Source organism: Nicotiana attenuata, unplaced genomic scaffold, assembly GCF_001879085.1.
Source record: "Nicotiana attenuata strain UT unplaced genomic scaffold, NIATTr2, whole genome shotgun sequence".
In the NCBI taxonomy this organism is placed as follows: Eukaryota; Viridiplantae; Streptophyta; class Magnoliopsida; order Solanales; family Solanaceae; genus Nicotiana; species Nicotiana attenuata.
The window spans coordinates 90,033-110,532 of record NW_017671381.1 but is presented as its reverse complement, the minus strand read 5'-3'; the positions used below and the strand labels follow the sequence as shown (position 1 = coordinate 110,532).

The 20,500-nt window shown below is 40.4% G+C and overlaps 1 protein-coding gene across 3 annotated transcripts; it reads right to left on the bottom strand.

The window, feature by feature from the left end:
- Positions 1–1,806: 1,806 nt before the first annotated feature.
- Positions 1,807–13,530, bottom strand: LOC109207951 (nucleolar protein 6). 3 transcript variants are annotated; one of them, XM_019370950.1, is made up of 27 exons: positions 13,306–13,530; positions 12,974–13,203; positions 12,461–12,622; positions 11,491–11,656; positions 11,259–11,375; positions 11,040–11,173; positions 10,795–10,954; positions 9,547–9,611; positions 8,746–8,832; positions 8,368–8,483; positions 7,825–7,999; positions 7,643–7,753; positions 7,483–7,561; positions 7,238–7,381; positions 7,037–7,150; positions 6,825–6,946; positions 6,644–6,726; positions 6,436–6,560; positions 6,131–6,251; positions 5,922–6,059; positions 4,918–5,014; positions 4,663–4,788; positions 2,901–2,993; positions 2,707–2,812; positions 2,427–2,569; positions 2,215–2,301; positions 1,807–2,134 (listed from the first exon to the last, which is right to left on the bottom strand). In XM_019370950.1, the coding sequence occupies exons 2-27, from the start codon at positions 13,130–13,132 to the stop codon at positions 2,006–2,008; spliced, it is 3,159 nt and encodes a 1,052-aa protein (XP_019226495.1). In that variant the 5' UTR covers positions 13,133–13,203; positions 13,306–13,530; the 3' UTR covers positions 1,807–2,005. The 3 variants fall into 3 exon arrangements, with proteins under 3 accessions (XP_019226495.1, XP_019226496.1, XP_019226497.1); XM_019370951.1 differs by having other exon boundaries at positions 13,347–13,530; XM_019370952.1 differs by having other exon boundaries at positions 13,434–13,530.
- Between the last annotated feature and the right edge of the window lie 6,970 nt (positions 13,531–20,500).

Here is a 20,500-nt window from a genome sequence, read left to right as displayed (position 1 = left end):
CACTCTTCCAGTACTCTATCTCTAAGTTCTAACGTCTAATTCCTAAATAATCAGAACAGAAACCCTTACGTCTACTCCATCTCGCCCTTTCGCCACCGTCTCCCTCTCCCTCTCGCCAACTCGCCTCTCTATCTCGCCGTCTCCCTCTCGCCGACTCGCCTAGCATAAACACTTGGAGCATTTTAATCAAGAGCTTAAGTGAAGGAGGACAACTTGAAGAGGCAGAAAAACAACTTGATTCAATGATTCAGCCTGGTGAAATCCCAAGCAAGGAAACGTATTCATTGTTGATCAACATGTATCGCTCCCAGAATAATCTTAACAAGGCATCTGAGCTCCTACGTTCCATGCAACGATGTGGATATGAACCTGATTTTGAGACTCACTGGTCTCTGATAAGCAATTTGCGGGATTCAAGTGATAATTTAAATAATGGCAAGCAGAATGGGGGATTTTTGTCCAAATTTCTTTCTGAAGTTGGATTTGCTAGGAAGAATAAAGGGGGATGAAATATCTTGTACCATCGTTTGTGAATGTCTAAGCTTGTTTTTTTTTCCTGTTAGCTATATGTATCTTTTGTTATATTTGGTCTGAGTATAGTTGCCTCTGTCATTTAAGGTAGTGAACTTTTCTTCCTGAGTAACAAAGGGGTTCTCTGGAATCTGTGTAGTCTGCTCAATATTGTTGATTTAACATATTGGATGTAATGTAGGCGTTAACAGACATATGTATGTCTGCACTCATCTGTAATTTTCTATTCTGAATTTGTATGTTAGGCGGTCAGCAAATAATTAATGCACGCAATATAGATTGAATTAGGCAGATAAACCGCCCGATAAGAGCTAAACAGATACCAATCCGCCCGATATCTTGTCGGGTGGCTAGCGGAGTAATATATTTAAAAGCCGATAACCGATAAGCCAAATCGTTAGGAGTAAATAACCGCCCAATCCGCCCGAGAAGCAGTCCTATTCATGCATATGGTTTGGATGCATCATATGGGTTGGTTCGCTCGGATCGAATAGTGTGCCGGGTCCCGGTCACACAAATTTGGGTCGTAACACTATTGTCATTCATGGTTCGATCACCGCAATTTCTCAATCAATAAAAGTGATTTTTTTGTGCTCAATTAAACCTTCACATCATGTACGCTGATACCAACACCAGCATAGTCAATCTAAGTCCAGGCATGTCATTTTAAGCGTCCAACCACTATACATAACGCGCACTCATCTAATCTATGCATATCACCTAGTAACAATTGCATTTACTTAAAGTGAGCGATTGTAATCTAAACAATTTCACTGCGCTTAAATTTTTTAGTTGTTGTCTTCATATCCCAGCCTCAACTATCATCACTTGTAAGGTTTATTTCCATCCGAAGAGGGGAGAAATAAATTTTCTTTGAAATCCTGAACATTATGCAGGAAATGAACCCCCAATTAACAAATTGATATCACGTTCAAGTATGATAATAGTCCCCTACCTTTTCTTTTTCCCGACATAGCCACCTTATCCCAATCCTCAAATTATTGCCAAATCCTTGTTAAGTACAAAATCAACCATAAAATCCGCTTCGATAAGTCAAAAAAAATCAACCATAAAATCCGCTTCGATAAGTCAAAAAAATCCATTCTACTTCCGCGATCTCCCTCTTGCGATGTAGCATCTGGCTTGTTCACGACGTCAAACAATTTCTAGGGGCTCAATTCGTTAGAGTACGAATGATGATAATTGACAATTCAAACAGAAGATAAAGCCTCGCAATAACTTTTTTTCCTTTTGTTTTTTGTTTTCTTTCCTCCCTTTTTTTCCCCCAAATAATAAAATTGATTTTCTCATTAAAATTACAGGTGATTGTTGGCTCCCGAAAGAACTCCACATATACAAAAGTTGTGCTGCAAAATTTGAAGAGCTCCCTGCCAGCCAACAGTAACCTTGATAATAATACGCATAGTGTACATATAGTTGTTACACCAACGCTGGCAACATTCTTTTGAACATTTTAATTATTGCGTTTTAAAGCCTTGACAACATGAATACTTCTCACAAGGCCTTTCCCGACCTCGCCTATGGTTTTTAGCGTATTCACAAGATCCTTGCTCTCCTCCGTCGAGTCAGCATGCTTCCGTTTCTGGAAAACAGGACAAAATTACCATCTTGTTATTGAACATCCAAACATCATTTGTTACTCAGTACAACCAGAAAGCATACCTTTGAACTTGCTTTTCCTAATGTAAGACCAAGAGCATCACCACCCAAAGCATCGTGCCACACCTTGACCACATCGGGAAATCCTCTCTGCATCAGATGGGGGCAGGAAGAAAGGGGGAAATCTTCAGCATCACAGGAACAAGGGGATGAAGGGATTGAAGAACTGACTTGCACCTCAGTGGATAAAAATGTCAGCAAATGTAAGTACTTGCCTGGATATCGGTAATAAAGCACCTTATTGGATCAAAATTCACCATCAGCTTGCTTTTCAGTTCCCCAGAGTTGACTTTGAAGTCTCCAGGCAAAAAGAAAGGATGGAAAATCTTGGTTGCATGACCACGCACCACACACCGCTCTGGAAAGAAATTGGAAGTGTTTAGACTCTAATTAGTATAGGAGTATCAATGCTTAATGGATGAGAAGGGAGGAGGAGATAGAGCTGCATATCATGACGAAACTAGTAGAAGCACAAAGCAAAATGAGAAAAAGAACCTTGTTTGAGCTCGGATGGAAAGAGAAGATGCTGGGGGTAGGGCAATTTATCCCTGTGGAGAAGAACAACAGCATCGTAGTTGTTCAGAGGCGTGCGGAGAAGACACTGCAGGATGGAAAATCAACAGCACTATGAATGACACGTAGTAGCAAAACAATTAACACGGGTCGGAAAAGTTGATGTTTTTACATACTTTCCATCCATAAGAATCATATCCATCTTGCAAAATCAGTTTGGTCAACAAATTCGCACTGCTAGTTGAATAAGTCACCAATCTTCTTAGCTCCTAGTACACAAAAGTACCCAAATTAATGGCAGAGGAAAAGCATACCAATCATGAAAGCTTATCAAAACACACAACGATCACGAGAGGAGTTTGTGCCCACAAGACCACTGAACAACAATATCTCCTGAAAAAAAGTAAGGGTGCCACACCTACATGCTCAGATTGTGTAAAACTAAAGACTTTATTCTGTCCTGGTTCCATAGATGGCTTAAAAGCTTTATTTTATTGTTTGGTTGCTTGATCTTGTGATATCTCACTATCCATAATGATCACAATATTTATCATTTTAAGTAGTAGTCCTATGTCCCAAACTTAACGTCCATGATTGACTTTATGAAATTATTAAAGATGAGAGTTGACTGAGAAGACATTGCTTAATCTTTTTTTGTACAAAAAAATATTTTATGAAAGGGATTGCTTAATATAATTTTTTGGGTGAACATAAGATCATAAGTTATTTTTAGTTACTTCAACAATAAAAAAGGTTTCTTTTAGTAACTTGATGAGAGAGGAATAGCCTAATAGTTGGACCCTCAACCTCCAACCACAGAATTGAGAAAAAAATAGTTTTTTCTTCATTATCTAGGAGTATAGAAGAGTAAAAGCTGCCCGAAAAGTAGAAACGTAGATCTGGTATAATTTTGTGTTTTATATATCTTTGATAAGCTTCCTATTGAATAAAGCAAACGTTCAGTTTAAGAGTGAGGTTTTAAGTTCTAACCTCAACAACAACAACAACAACATACCCAGTATTATCCCACACCGTAGGGTCTGGGGAGGGTAGTGAGCACGCAGACCTTACCCCTACCTTGTGAGGATAGAGAGGTTGTTTCCAATAGACCCTCGACTCACGAAAGCATGAGCACCACATTAATTAAAAATATAGACAAGAAGGGACAGTACCAAAAAGCCATATAAAAGCAGAATAAAAACAAAATAGTAATGTGATCAACAATGAAAGAAAACAACGGTTAGTCATAAAAACCTATTACCAACAGACAGCGAGACTGCGTGCCAATACTACTGTTATGAACACTCTAGACTACCTACTCCACTACCCTAATCCTTGACCTCCAAACCTTCCTATCAAGGGTCATGTCTCCTCGGTCAGCTGAAGCTGTCATGTCTTGCCTAATCACCTCTCCTCACCTCTTCTTAGGCCTACCCCTCTACCACTCCTTAGGCCCTCCAATGTCAACCTCTCACACCAATATAGTACAGTAGAAAACTAGAAATCATAATTGCAAACATAAGAAATATTTCTCCTTTCTCCTATATGATGCTATCACAAAGAATAACATTGATAAAGCATGTGGTTTGCATATACTAGTAATTAAGAATTACTCGTGTTGTGAGCATGTATATGGTAGTTAGGCAGCAGCAAAAGATAGGTTGCAGATGGAAATTAAAATTTCCAAGAGTCTCTCCAGCGGCCACTTTTCTACAGTTCAAACTTTGGTCATATCTTCAAGGATGAATTCTCTTAAGATGACATCTAATATACAGGGTTTTCTAAAGATGTATACAGTATAAACTATTGGGTGCAAAATATCAATATTAGGATGTAAAACAATATTGTATCTTCACACGTTTCTGTTTCAGCGAACAGGATTCCATGAAACACGAACAAAGATTTAATACAAACATTTGATAGTTGAGAACCACTTACTGCTGTAGTTGGTGAGGATCTTGTCCATGCTTCAGATGTGACGTCATATTTAGTAGCTAAGAACATTGCAGGACTTAAATTTTGAGTATCTTTTTCATGCTCTTCTCTACTCCTCATGAAATTCTCCTGTCAAGTTCATATGGAAATAGCATTTGGATTAAAAAATTATTACATGGAAAAACAAGAAAAGAAAATGGGAAAAAATTTCCCATGAAAAATGCCCTCAAAAGGTTGATTACTTGACTTGGTACTTACATTAATCTTATTTTTCTCCTCAGTTGAAAAGTCGCCATCAAAATCAACGATTAAGGGTGAAAAGGCCCAATCATATTCAGACAATAATCGTAAGAACCTGTTTAAGAAACGGATTATAAGAAAAAGAGACCAACATACAAATTCTATCGAATAAATATGAAACTGAAAGCACCACGCTAGATTTCGTTTCGTCCACTTCTTACCTCAAAACAACAAAGAGAAAAAAGGAAAGGAGTATTAAAAGGGGAAAAACGAGCAAGGGAAAAAGAATACAGCTACCAGAGCTTAAACCTTGGTTTGCAAGACACTCCACCAACTAACTGCTCTCCAGAGTATGTTTTACCGTGATTACTGTTATGTCAGTAACTTTTGTCTTATGTAGATCTTCTAGCCTACATGGTTCAACCTATTAGCAAAAGTACTGTACTTCCACCCTGTTTTTCCTATTCTTTTGAGGAATTCGCTGCTGCTCCAATACAGATGCACAATTTGTCATGCAGAGATAAAGTATCCACCACATTCTCAAGATGATCTTGGGGCTTGAAGCAAATTACCAAAAGCAAAGGACTCAAGTTACCCTCCACCAGATAGCATCGAATGCACATAAAGTTAGCTATTTTATTCAAGGTTATAACATCCTACCGTGTTGTGGAAGAAAAAATAAGTTGCAAGTGACACATGCAAACATACACAAGGGAAAAGAAGAAAAAAAAAAGTCTATTGGAAATGAGAAAGAGCAAACATAGTTTAGAAACAACTACAGAAAGTGGACACTAGTTGATACACATATGACAGCCACCCACAATTTTGCAGGATATCATGAAGGTTCTAGGAAGAGCACAATTATGTTGCAAGCAACCAAATTGTAATTCTTTTGTTCTTGAGAGTCAACTCTGAATCATATAGTCAAAAGTATTTGACTGTGGAGAACTGGGAAAGAGGGAGGAAGTAAATGGTAAACTGATCGAGTAGAATTAATGAATTCTGAGTGACAAATATTAAACCTCAAAAATCCTGTTATTCGGGAGAAAGTAGGTTCAAATGGCAAAGGTCTCAAGAAAAGATATGAAACCAATAGTTCAACTGCCTCCTCCGTCAGCACCGTGGAAAATAGGTGTGCAGAGACCCATCTTTTAGCCAGCCTGCAAAGCAAAGAGGTAATGAGCTATAAGGAGGAGCAAAGAGGGCATGGAGTACGAATTCAGGTTCTTACCGAACTATTGGTCCATATACAGGATAACGACCCCTTAAAGCATTAATCTTGCTTGCGTGTTGGTGTCGTAGAAGAAGTTCTCTGTCAGCAGAGAGGCTCCATTGATGTCGACTATTATTACCTATAGAAAAGAACCATTCTATATCAATTATGCAAAAATATGTTCTTGCAGAAAGAACAGTAGGTCACTACAGGTACAAGTGTCTTCTTCTTTTATAAGGTAAAAAGTTCCATTAGAATAGGGAAATTTCCCATATACAAGAAGGATGACACAAAGTAGAGAATACAGGCACAAACTATCTTACTTTGCCCAGTCGCCAAACTTAGAGCTCTATCATGAGAAATTTTAAGGCGGAATGCATAGCCAGACATCAGAACATCTACATCATCTTCTGTAGCGGTAAACATCATCCCCCAATTGTTCTGCAGACTGCCATAATAGTGCACTTAAACAACTTCAATGTAGGCTTACATAAGAATTCGTTCCTGAAAATAAGCTCAAGAAAGACGAACCTCTCCGCAATTCTGAGAAGAAACGCAGTTTTTGTCTTCTCTATTGCAATTTCGTCCATTGGCCAATTTCCAGATCCTTCAAGCTATTAAAAAGAAGGGGAGAGGCGGGGGGATTCTTAGGAAGTGCTGGAATTTAGTGCAGAATATATAACAAAATCCATGCAGGGATAGCTCTTCATGCCTGAATCATAACTTCAACTGGATTTATACAGGTTGAAACAGGCTTTCTTAGTTTTATGTCAACACCCTTCTCCTGTGCCAAAGGATGAGGCATGGGCGGGAAGACAGATGTCATCCTGAAAGCTGTGACTAATGGTGAGCACAAAGCACTTTTGCAGTAACAGAATCATGAAATATATATGTGTGAACAGCATTTGAATAGAGAAAGGAAACCTGAGTCCAGAGGTTGCACAGTCGACACCTTTAGTGGAATGTCATTAAGTTGAAGCAAACGCTTTGACAGCTCTTCAAGTGCCACCAGCAAACTTTTTGAGAATGATATAGGATCTGAAAATCAACTTCATTATTCACAAAGTACATTCTTCAAGCTTGAGAAGACATAAGGCTGAAAGTAACCAGCAATTTTAACCATACCTACATCCCTGTGGAGGAGACAAAAATCAAGTTGATCCACAATAGGAACGATTTTTTCTTTAGGTATGGAAAGATGCCTAGACAAAATATGCTCGGCAATATCTTTTATGATGAGATGCCTTTCCCATTCCTCACGTTCCCATACTGGCAATTGAGGATCATACAGAATAAAAATAAAAAGATATCAATTTCAACAGTCTCCGAGTCTGGCAGAAGCAGAAGCAGAAACATATCTATGACCGAACCTGCAACTTCAGCTATTCTACTATCACGAAACTGTCGAAGAGTCGCCTTTTCTCCCCAAAACTTCCGAAATTCTAAAGCCTGGTGGAATGTGACAAGTATGCATGAGTAAAGCAGACTGAACCAGAAGTTGACTGGATAATCAATGAGATAGACTTGTACCTTATCTCTTTCCTCAGGGCTAGGACCTATGACAGTCATTTTAAAGGCTGACTCTGCTGATTTGACAGAAATCCCAATAAGCAACAGCTCATTGTCTAGCTCCGACAGTCCCTAGAATAGTTTGTACCAGAATAAGATCAGTTATGCACTATCTTAGTCGAAGAACAGCCGATGATATATACCTCTTCAAAGTTGCATTCAGATGAAGTGTTTCGCCAAATAACACGAACAAACTTAGATCTGTCTCTCAACCCTTGGTCCATGAGAGAGAGTACCTTCTGCTCCTGAGATCTCCAAAATTCATCATCTAAGCAGAATCCTAAGCTAGAAACTTCACTGTTTCCCCTCAAGTTCAACCTATAGGATCACAGCATGATATAAGTGATCTTGCTAATTGACAAAACCAAAAAGGCTAATATAATATGTTTATACCCCCATGAATAATCATGATGGAGAATGTAGAAATAATCACTTAATATTAGACCCATGCTTGTTAGGGTTTTTCCCTAACATTCTTCTGTTGCATCCCCTTACTGAGGACCAGCAGGACATAATGTATTACAAATCTTTCAGTAGATATTTTAGAAATGCTAATCATTTTATAGGATGACCAACTCCTAAGAGCATGATTCATAATTGCCACCACGAATTCACAGGTCTGATAATAAAGGAAATTCACTTCGAAGACATTAATAGGAGAGCAAAGACAGTTTCCTTTGATGCACCTCACGCAGTAGTCATATCTAGCGGGAAAGTCAATCTTTGTGATAAAAAGCTCATCAAAGCCACCATCTCCACATTTATTGATGCAATTAACTGCCAACGCAGCCTCATTGCGCATCTGTAAGTTAAAAAAGCAATCAAAACATTTTATTAGTGGAACATGAATCAGACTTGAAATACACAGAAAAGAAATAAAAAATCAACCAAAATCCTTTCTCCTATACACTTTGTTGGAGCATCTGAGGAACAAACTATGGAGGAAGGGCGGTGTTATTATTTCTCCATTCTCATTAGCTATTAGATCGTTATGATCAAAATGACAATGCTCTTATTGTTTAGATCAAATCAACTGAAGGTGCACTTAAATTCTCATAAATCACCTCTTCGAAACCATTGTGCGACAGACGGAATGCCAAATTGAAGTCCTCAAATGAATTGCAAATGACCACAGGAAACAACTGCATATCCTGCAATTACAAACTTAGAATGAGTATGGGTAAAAGAGCACTTTAAATTGTTATACCTGTCTCAGTACCTCGGAGACACGAAAAAGAAAATAAGAAGCTGAAGCAATTCACAAAATGGAACTCATGCCTCTCATGAAGAGGTACCACAACAATTAGATAGTGAGATGGGAAAGACCGAACAATGGCATTTCTAACAAGGCTTTTAGACATTGACGCCTAAAATACATGTAAATGGAGGAATGAACTAATTAAAAGCCTATTTCGTTTTGATTATGTCACCTATTTAGACAACTAATAAAAAAGGGATCACTAACAGTTCGTTATCAACCCAGAAAATAGATTTTGTAAGCAAAATAACCAGAGACAGACTGAAAGCGAGTTGTAATAATTTTAGCTGAGACAACCAAACAAGTACATGCACTAATGAAATGTAAGGTGGGATGGGAACAGGTCTGACATTCTTCCGTGAACATTTGGAAAGGTGAAGCTCCATTCTCTTTACAAGATGATTTAGTAGCTTTTCTCACCTAGTTGTTTCTTTATTATCAAAAAGATATTGGATTTTTACTTCTTAATTAAATCCTTGAAACTCTTTCCATATGAGTTAATCATGAAACATAGATACATCTTTTTATAGTCTCTAGCACACTTCTTTTTGGTAAGTATATCTTCTTCAAGTAACTTGTAATCACCAAACATAGCAAAGCAATTAACCTTGTTTGAAGCTTTTTCATGCTGGGGCTGAATAAAAAGCCCTTTATCCCATGTCTTAGAGGTGGCTGCAAACACAGAGAAATAATTAGTTCTTCAGTTGTTCCCTAACTCAACCAAATAAAAGATAAGTATGAATATCACACTAATTAAGATATTTCTCTTGCCATGATTAGCTAACTCCAAGAAATGAAAAGATAAAAGATCGAGAGAAACAAAATTACCAAAGCACCAAATGCTCGGAAATATAAGTTCTAGAGCAACTCTTTTATAACATTATTTACCAGGACTACTTTGCTAAAATCTTACAAGTTGAGTTTATATAAGCCCATAAGTTCAGTTCATATTCATGTTAAGGTTATTAACAAATGTTTCAGAGACTAATAAGTCTTGGGTAATTAGTTTTGCAAGTCAAATGCAGGAGTTACCCGGCGGATAACTCCTCTTTTTTCCTGTTCAGAAAAAGGCAAATGCAGGTTGCCTCAAATTCTGAGGATCAGCATGATAAAGCATCTAACCTAGCTATCAGACCTTTTTAAATAAGTTACCTAGTTTAGGTAAATAAATCATACTTATCTCCATGACTTAAGGGGCGGTACAGTTGCCAGGATTAGAAAAATAATCCGAGCAAAACTCCAGCGGGGATTATTTTATCACGTGTTTGGTTGGATTTTTTTCTTCCGGTATTACTAAACTCTGTATCATAATCTATTTTCAATGTAATGAATTAAACATTTGTCAAAGAAAGTATACACACTTAAAAATCTAGGGATTATTAATACAGTATTACAGTTCATGCAAATCCTAGAATATCTTTTCTTATGGACCAAATAACCCCCAAGTGTTTGATGCCCATAAGTCTAGGATGAACTAATAACACTGCAGCTAGAAATTTTATTCTCATCTTGTTCAATGCATAACACAAAGGTCGCAGTGAAGTTTGCCCCCATTAATCTGAGTAGATAAAAGAGGCATGCCTAAGGAGAGCTCGGCTAGCAACAAACAAGAGAGTGAGTAGGGAATTCTTAGCATACTCAAGGATTTCAAAAATTTCTCAAGTTTAGGTGACTTGATCAACTTTTTCTTTTCGACCAACTCCAACCAAGAAGTACTTAATCCTCTGTGATATCTTACATTTTCCAACTGAAGCCTAGCATATCTATGTCTCATTCTCGAATATGTTTTGTCTTCTACTTGTGCAGGTAATCATAGTACAAGGAGGAAAACCAGGACAGAGGACAGAATACATACCGATGAAGTCCACTGTGATGCGAAATATCTGCATTGTATTCATGGAACTGTTTATATGATGCCTCCCAGGCTTTGTTGCAAGGAAGGCCAATACTACAGAAATTAGAAACCCATTTAAGCAATCATGGGCGTAGATTGAACTCCTCTGCCGAGCCCACACCTACAGAAATGCAGCTTATATAATATTCTGTCTAAGAACGCAAGCTATTGGACTATATTAGTTCCTTAAAATAAAGTTGGCATACTTTTAGCAGTATCAAGGCTTCTCCCAATTCTTTCCATCCAGAGAAAGTTCTTTTGACAAATTCTGCATTACCCTCAAGAAACATGTCCTCCAATATACTATTATTGTACCTTGGTGTTGCTTGTAAAGCATCTCCTACAAGTGGAAGTAAGTGCAATCAATGTTAAGAAGCAACTCATTATGAGCAAAGGAGCTTGACAAAATATCTAAATATATAAACCTTGTTTGAGATTACGGATATTGTTTCGCTCCAAGCGAAGTTTTGTTGCACTGAACAAAGATGTTGCAGTAGGAATTATTCTCACAACAAATTCAGCATTTCCAATAAGCTTAACAGCTTCAACAACCAAAAAAAAACATCAAGTCAGTTAAATAAACTGAAATTTGCAGTAGACGCTAAAACTATATCCACTAAGAAGCAAGAGAAGGTAGGGCAGATAGTCTGACTCGACCTGGATAGATAAGTAATATAGGTTTCCGAGCTTCATTTTGGAAACTAGACCACCTCACAGCTCTGATTAAAGGAGATTGTTTCAGCTGTTCCTTGATTTTGCAGAGATAAAGGAATCTTTTGGCATGGTATCGATAATTTAGGTAATCTTTTTCATAAAAGCACTCCTGTCAAAGGAAAAGATTAGGAAAAAAACAAGATATGTCACAACAAGAAACTAAGACGAGCAACATATCATGAATGTGGTTATCCACTATGAGACCGGCATGACCACTTTGCCCAAGTCAATTTGGTTCCAATTATTTGCACTGGAAGCATTTCGTACTTAACCTGCACACCATTCAGTCAGCATTCAAAAGAATGAACTTTCACCTATGATAGATCAATGAACTTATAATTCTATTCAATCTATAGAACCAATCATTCCATGTCTATTTACCCAGGCCACTATTTTTCCAGTAAGAAAAGCCTTTGACCAGGATTCATTTTAGTACAACTTCGTTCAATTTCTCCACATTCATAGGTTGAAATATAGAAGGCATATATTGTGGTAAAAAAATAAAAGCTATAACGGGAAGATGGAAACAGATAGTTTGCATCATGTCCCCTGCCTTGCTGTTAAACCAACTGTTGGATGGACCCAGACCAAGTAGAGCAGTTTCTGATTTCAAGAGATTTGATTGTTTTGCAATTAAAACTTCCTCACATTTTCAAAGCTTATAAATCCTGCACCATTACATAGACGAAGAATAGCTAAAAACGATAATTTAAAGCTCTGACCATTTGAAACAATGTGAAATTATCCTTTTTACATACCAAGCTTCTTACATTATCATGTAATAATCAAGTAAAACATTTGAACTTAGCATCAAACTGAAAAGTAAATAAATTACAACACAATACAATACATCAAGTAGCGCTCTAAGACACTCCGAGATTATGACTTTCTAAAGGAAAATAGACGGGCACACCTTTGGTAAGTGAAGAAAAAGATCCACATTTAGATCTGGTTTGGTAACACATTGTATAGAATAACTCCCGCTAATTTCTACAGATTTTGGCTTCTTAAACATGAATTCCACCTTATCAGCATTGATATCTCTAACAAACCCTGGTGCCAAGTCAGCCGTAACCTGCCAAAAAAATGCTTCACTAATTAAAAGAGGGGAGTGGAGAAGCAGAGTCAATTAACTCAGCATAACTAAAACTGATTTGTGCTAATAAGAAAGAAGCTCACAACCAAAGGCTGATCCAAGATTTAAACTTCTAGTCGCACCCACTACTATTTAGTGTCAGTGAGTGTGACTTAGTCTGCGGATATATTCTTTGAGGTGTGCAACTATACATGTATATATGTTTGTGTGCTATGTGTAGATATAGAAAAAATTCAAATAAAGATCCCTGAAGGCAACATTACTAGTTTCTCCAATATATCTTATATTTTTGTCATACGAATGACATAGAGGTTTTAGAAAGAAATTGACCTGGTCCTCAGGGATTTTATCAATTGCTTCTTTTATGGCGGAGACGACCTTGTCCACAGTTGCAGTAGTTTCAGGGGAGTATTCGAGCTGGACCTCCTTCAACAGCTCCCTCACCTTCAAGTTCATCGAGTCCGTGTAAGTTAATGTATCCGACGCCATTGCTCTGCAATTTCCAGCTCAAAATTGTGTGATTATTTTTTTCGCCCTCGTGAATCCACTGCCTTCCGTCACTGCATAAAAATCTTTTATAATTAGCCATATAGAGAAATTAACTCTTACAAAACTCAAACTAGTACATAAACTGATAAGATAAATTTAATTAAAGCTAATACCCAGAAGGTGCCGCAAATTTACAAAAAAAATAAAAAGTTACAAAGAAACCGCCGAGATAAGCAAGAAGTTGACACTTTGATTGCTTGAAATAGCAAAAGGCGGAGAATTGACAATAATTTTGGTGTACTTGCACAAGAGAAGAAAGGATGAGCAGAAGAAGAAGAGTTGGAGTGCTTTTTCGCCTAAAACCCTGCGCTGCTGAACGTGAAATGTCTAAAACCTCGACAAAGAAACAGATAATGGGCCTTTTTTATTTGGGTTCACTTTGTAAGCACAAAAGTAGTTTAAATTGGCCCATCAAATATGAACCTATTCATGTCGTAGAAATGACACCATTTAGCCACTCTAAAGGGCTACTATTTAAAAATTAGTCAATATATTCTGAATTTCAGTTTTTCAGTTCAAATTTTGGGGAAAAAAATATTTTGAATTGTCCTGAAATTAAAATTTTTAGTTTAAAATTTAAGGACAAAATAAACACTAACGAATTCCCAAATAGCATCCCTAAAAATGACTATTTGTGCACTTGTCCCACTTATGTCCATGAGTGAGGAGTGAGGCTTCAGTATCCAATATGAACGGTTACTAATTAGAGAGTTGGAGGCTTCTTTTTTAGTTAAAAAAGAAAACTTAGAGTTGGAGGCCATTATTTAAATTTTATCTCCGATTTAATTTTATTTTGTAAGAAAAATAAAATCCATTACAACTTTTAAAAATAGAAAATTATGAAGCGAGCTCAATGAAGAACTCAGTTACGCAATCCTAAAGGATTGAGGTGGAAGAATCAATCCTTGAACAGAGTTGCATCAAATTGAATTAGGAAGATAAGAGAAGGGAGAAGAAGATATTATTGATAGAGGAAATATGTAAATCAGACTAACTATTACAATTCTTCATTGATAGCGTATATAGCCTTGCTCTGTAGCTAACTGTCGTAACTAACCTTTCTAACTCATTAACCAACTAATGACGGCTTTAACAGCTTTTTCTCCCATATTCTATATCCAATTGCTATATAACATTTTAATTTGTAAAAATACTTACTGCTTTTAAAAATAGAAATTTAGTTCATTGGATTAGTGCAAATAGAGATTGAAGAGTAGCCTGAAAGAGGTTATACATTGCAAGTTTTTTCCTTTTGTTATCATTATTGGTTGTGGTTAGTAATATATTTATTTTACATTTTTTCAAAGAAAAAAATCAACATATCCAAATATTGTCTTTCTACTTAACTTAAATTTTTTTTTAAACATCATATTTTTTATGTTTAAACGTCTACATTTTGATCCCTTCACGTTCATAAATGCAATGAATCTTCAAGACTTCTGTATAGGGTCAAATTTGACCCTCAGCATCTCTACGTCAGTGGATACGCCCAGTGAGTGTACGCCGACTAACGTAGTGGGTACGACTCAGACATGGGGACAAAAGCGACATCGTTTAGGACTCAGTGTCTTCACTAGGGAGACGTTACCTGTCTTTGTAACTTTTTGATTCTTTCAAGGAAGGTCTCTTATTATATAAAGGAGACCTTGACATTGTAAAGGGGAGGATTCGAATCTAATACAACTCTCTCATTTTCTGGCTTTCTCTCTCTATCTCTACCTCAAACGAACATATCTTATTGAGTTCATATTATCACTTTGCAATACTAGATCTACAACAAGAATATCATCTTTGCATCTCTAGGTTTATTATATTTGATTACGATTTACCCTTTTCTTACTTTTGATTGTTTTCTAGCTTACAAAGTATATTGTTAATTTTTGAGCTAAACAATTTGGCGCCGTCTGTGGGGATTTCGAGAATCAAAATCATAGTATCCACCTAGAGAACAACCAACTACCATTCTCTAAACCACATAAACACAAAAGATGGCTGAGAATAACCCAAGATCAAAAGCTATATTGGGTGTCACTACCAATCTCCTTGGCCCTCTCAACGAGGCCAGTGACGATGGCATCCTGAATGCAACCCCTAGTATCACATCGGGTGCGGAGATCTCACCTTCCCCATCCGAAAATCTGACGATCTTGCACGAAAAGGGAGCTTCCACATCTGCGGCTACGGAAGCACCCTCAGCGGTCAAGAAGCTACTGGAAAGATGGCTAACAAGCACTCTGAGTGGCTTGGTTGAGAGGTCACCACAAAGTAATATCAAGTGTACACCAACGGTAGATACCACTGCTGTCGTGGGCGAACCGGAAGTTGCACTAGCAAATAACGAACCCGTCGAGACACAGACCAACGATGGCACGCTAACGGCCATCCTAAAGAAGATGGAAGAAATGGAAAATGAAAACAAGGCGCTCCGCGATCAGATGAAGGAACATCAGGAGAGGGTCGACAAGATCCCCGGTGCCCCCAAGTTGCTACCAAAACGCGACGTGGGAAGGTTCGTTGAACAACCATACACTGAAGAAGCCGCCCCTCACTCCACCCCAAAAACCTTCAAGATGCCACCCTACTTGAGGGTATATGACGGAACCACTGATCCCGAGGATCATCTGATACACTACGTCACCGCTGTGAAGGGCAACGACCTATCAAAGGAACAGGTACCGTCGGTACTGCTGAAGAAGTTTGGCGAGACGTTGACAGGAGGGGCCTTAACATGGTACTCTCAGCTACCAGCTAAGGCAATATCAACGTTCGAGGAAATGGCGGATAAGTTCGTCACAGCCCATGCAGGCGCGAAGAAAGCGGAGGCCAAGGTCAACGACATCTTCGCCATCAGGCAAACTACAAGAGAGGGACTCAGGGACTTCCTAGCAAGGTTTAACAGGGTAAGGATGAGTCTACCAAACGTATCGGAAGGTATGGCAGTCGCCGCTTTCCAGAACGGGCTAAGCAGGGATGGTTTAAGGGCAACCAAGAAGTTGATGAGCCGCCTCATGAAATATCCCCCTACCACATGGGAGGAAATCCACAACGCCTATTGCGCTGAGGTACGAGCAGACGAGGATGATCTTAATGGGCCAACCCAACGGCTAACAGCGATACATTCAGAAACCAGGAGAGATCGACGGAACGAAGGACGACGAGAACAACTCCCTCGCTCCAACAGAGATCGACATCAGCCATACACCAGATCCCCTCATCCGCCACCAAGGCATACAGACGCGCTACAGCGACATGTCGCCCCACTCCGAAACGAAAGAGTTACGCCTTCTTTATTATCCGCCCATAACTTTTGTGTGTCTCATTCAGAAATAGTGTACGCACTGGAGAAGCTGGGCACCAAAGTGCAGTGGCCGCAAAAGATGAAATCAGACCCCGCCACAAGGAAATCAAACGTCCTATGTGAGTTCCATCAGGAACGGGGGCACAAGACCGAAGACTGCATAGGCCTACGGCAAGAGGTGGTCAGGATGCTGAACCAGGGATACCTAAGGGAATTACTTAGTGACAAAGGGAAAATCAACTTTGCACGCGAACGGGAATAACCCCATGGGCCGCCGAAGCCGCCCTCCCCAGCACGCACGATAAACATGATCGTCGGAGGCGGCGACGACTTGGCGATCAATCACGTCAAGTTCACCACCACGCACAAACTAAAGCGGACCATTGCCCATGAACGGTATGACGACTATAGTATCACCTTCGATAAGTCTGATGCCGACGGTTTGTCTTTCCCTCATTACGATGCTTTAGTTATCACTTTACCTATCGCTGATACATATGTTAAAAAAATCATGATTGACGACGGAAGTGGTGCCTGTATTATCCACCCAAGGGTCCTCGTACGAATGGGACTCGAGGATACGGTAATACCGCGCTACATAACACTAACCGATTTTAACAATGCAGTGGAACGGACGTCCGGAGAAATAGCACTGCCCGTCATAGCAGGAGGAGTCATGCTGGAAACAACTTTCCACGTGATGAACCAAGAAACGGCGTACAACGTCATCATAGGACGCCCGTGGATACACGCCATGCGAGCGGTCCCTTCAAGCCTTTACCAAGTGATCAAATTCCCTACCCCATGGGGAATATTCTGTATTCGAGGCGAGCCACGCACCGCACAAGAGTGCTACAAAATAGCCCAAGACTGCGCCCACACCCAACAGCTAAAGGGGGCGAGTGCGGAGGCATAGCAATTAGCCGTGTCGGGGACTAAGGTCAACCCGAAAACGGACGCCATCAAAGACCCCGACGATGTAGAGGCCTGTAAAATGACGGTCGAAGATCTCGACCCAGTTCAATTGGACGAAACCAATCTTACGAAGAAAGCCTATATCGGGCACGGTCTCGCCAACCCAAGTAAGTATCATGACTTCTTAACTAACCATGCAGATTTGTTCGCCTTTTCCCATTTAGATATGTCGGGAATCCCGCGAGACATCGCTACCCACAAGCTGAATGTCGATCCACTACATCCGCTCGTGCGACAGATGAGGAGAAAATTCAACGCCGCTATCAACGAAGCGGTCAGTACGGAAGTAGACAAGTTACTCGCCAACGGCTCCATCAGAGAATCAAAATACCCCCAGTGGGTCGCCAATGTCGTCATGGTCAAAAAGAAAAACGGGAAGTGGAGAATGTGTGTGGATTTCACTGATCTGAACAAAGCATGCCCAAAGGATTCATTCCCACTACCCCACATCGACCAACTGATCGACGCCACTGCAGGACACAAACTACTGAGCTTCCTAGACGCCTACTCCGGCTACAATCAAATCATGATGGCCGAGGAGGACCAAGAGAAGACAACTTTCATCACCCACCAAGGGACTTACTGCTACAAGGTAATGCCCTTCGGGCTAAAAAATGCAGGGGCTACGTACCAGATACTGGTCACCAAAATGTTCAAAGAGCAGCTCGGTAAGACTATGGAAGTCTATATCGACGACATGCTGGTAAAGTCGACAAGAAAAGAGGACCACATCGACCATCTGAAAGAAGCCTTCGAGATATTGAGAAGGTACGGGATGAAACTGAACCCCGAGAAATGCGCCTTCGGCGTGGCCTCAGGAAAATTCTTAGGGTTTCTCGTATCACAACGAGGTATCGGAGTCAATCCAGATCAGATCAAGGCGATAGACGCAATTCCCGAGATACTGAACAGCAAAAAGTAGGTGCAAAAGCTGACGGGGCGAATAGCCGCCTTGTCTAGGTTCATCTCACGATCCTCTGACAGATGTCATAAGTTTTCAATGTGCTGAGAAAGGACAATGGGTTACAGTAGAATGAGGAATGCGTCGAGGCCTTAAGAAAATTGAAAGCGTACCTATCTTCGCCGCCACTGCTGGCCAAAGCAAATCCAGGCGAGCCCCTGCTGGTATATTTGGCCGTATCCGAGGTCGCCGTCAGCGCAGTCCTAGTTCGTGAAAACAAAGGTACGCAATCTCCTATTTACTATATTAGCAAAACCTTAGTGGACGCCGAAACACGGTATCCACACCTTGAAAAATTAGCTTTGGCATTGGTCGTAGCTTCACGGAAGCTCCGACCCTATTTCCAATGCCACCCCATAAAAGTAGTGACGACCTTCCCCTTAAGAAGTATCCTACACAAGCCTGAGTTATCACGCAGACTCACCAGATGGGCCATAGAGCTCAGTGAGCACGATATCTCATATCATCCAAGAAACGCCATCAAGTCGCAAGTACTTGTCGACTTCATAGCCGACTTCAGCGCAGAGATACTACCAGAGGCGGAATTAGAGGCACGCCGTGCCCCCTCCAACGCCAACCTATGGACTTTTTACATTGATGGCGTCGCTAACGCCTCGGGATCGGGACTTGGACTCGTTCTCGAGGTCCCCACGGGCGAAACAATTCGCCAGTCCATACGATGCCCCGAGATGACTAACAACGAAGCCGAGTACGAGGCTGTTATTGCAGGTTTGAAACTAGCCATCAAGTATGGAGCTCGACGACTCGTTCTCCATTGCGACTCTCAACTCGTGGTGAACCAGGTCACCGGGACTTACCAAATCAAGGAGCAGAGGTTACAAAAACACCAGTCAGAAATCCACAGGTTAATGACTGAGTTCGACGAGTGCCGCTTCGAACAAGTTCCGAGAGCACGGAATGTTGAAGCAGACGGCCTAGCAAAATTGGCCGCAGCCACTAAAAAATTCAACAAAGAAGGCGTGGTCACCCTCCTCCATTCAGCCATTGATCACACTGAGGTACTCTCTTTAAATTTGACTTAGGACTGGCGCAACCAATTTGTACCCTATCTGCAAGATGGAACAATCCCACTCGACAAAAAAGAAGCCAAGAAGCTCCGCGTACAGGCCGCCCGGTATTGCTTGATAAACTACGAGCTCTACAAAAGGATGTTTGGCGGACCCCTAGCCAAGTGTCTAGGGCCGCAACAAATGCGGCCAGTGCTCGAAGAGGTACACAAAGGTCATTGTGGAGCCCATACAGGTAACCGCGCCCTCGTGCGCTGCATAATACGAGCCGGCTATTATTGGCCCACTATGAAGAAAGACGCAGCGGAATATGTTCGCCGATGCGAACAATGCCAAAAGTATGCCCCCATGATACACCAACCAGGAGAACCACTTCACTCAGTCACTTCCCCATGGCCCTTCATCAAATGGGGAATGGACATAGTCGGTCCCCTACTAGCGGGACGAGGAAAGGTACGATTTCTATTAGTTTTAACTGACTATTTTTCCAAGTGGGTGGAAGCAGGAGCGTACGCCCAAATACGCGAACAAGAAGTCATCGCCTTCATATGGAAGAATATCATCTGCCGTTTCGGCATCCCCAAGGAAATCAGCTGCGACAACGGACGGCAATTCATCGGCCAAAAGACAACAGAATTCTTCGACAAATGGCGTATCAAGCGAATACTCTCCACGCCATATCACCCTGCCGCCAACGGCCAAGCAGAGTCTTCCAATAAAACAATACTGAACATACTGAAGAAGAAACTCGAGGAAGCCAAAGGGCTATGGCCCGAGCTACTACCGGAAGTGTTATGGGCACACCGAACCACGCCCAAATCCTCCACAAGAGAAACGCCGTACTCATTGGTCTACGGAACCGACGCGATCATACCAGTCGAAGTCGGCGAACCAAGCTTAAGGTATTCACATGCCAGCGGAGCAGAGAATGACATAAACAGACTTCAAGACCTCGATGAGGCCGAGGAAAGAAGAGAAATGGCCCACATAAGAATGGTGGCTCAGAAACAACAAGTCGAAAGATACTACAACAAGAGAGCCAAAAT

Excerpts from the sequence above, each read along its gene's own strand:
- LOC109207951 (XM_019370950.1), bottom strand. The coding sequence starts at position 13,132 with ATGGCGTCGGATACATTAACTTACACGGACTCGATGAACTTGAAGGTG. Across the intron at positions 7,151-7,237 it reads TCTCCTCCACAGGGATGTAG|ATCCTATATCATTCTCAAAA; the intron begins GTATGGTTAAAA and ends GTTGATTTTCAG. Across the intron at positions 6,252-6,435 it reads AAGTTTGGCGACTGGGCAAA|GTAATAATAGTCGACATCAA; the intron begins GTAAGATAGTTT and ends TCTTTTCTATAG.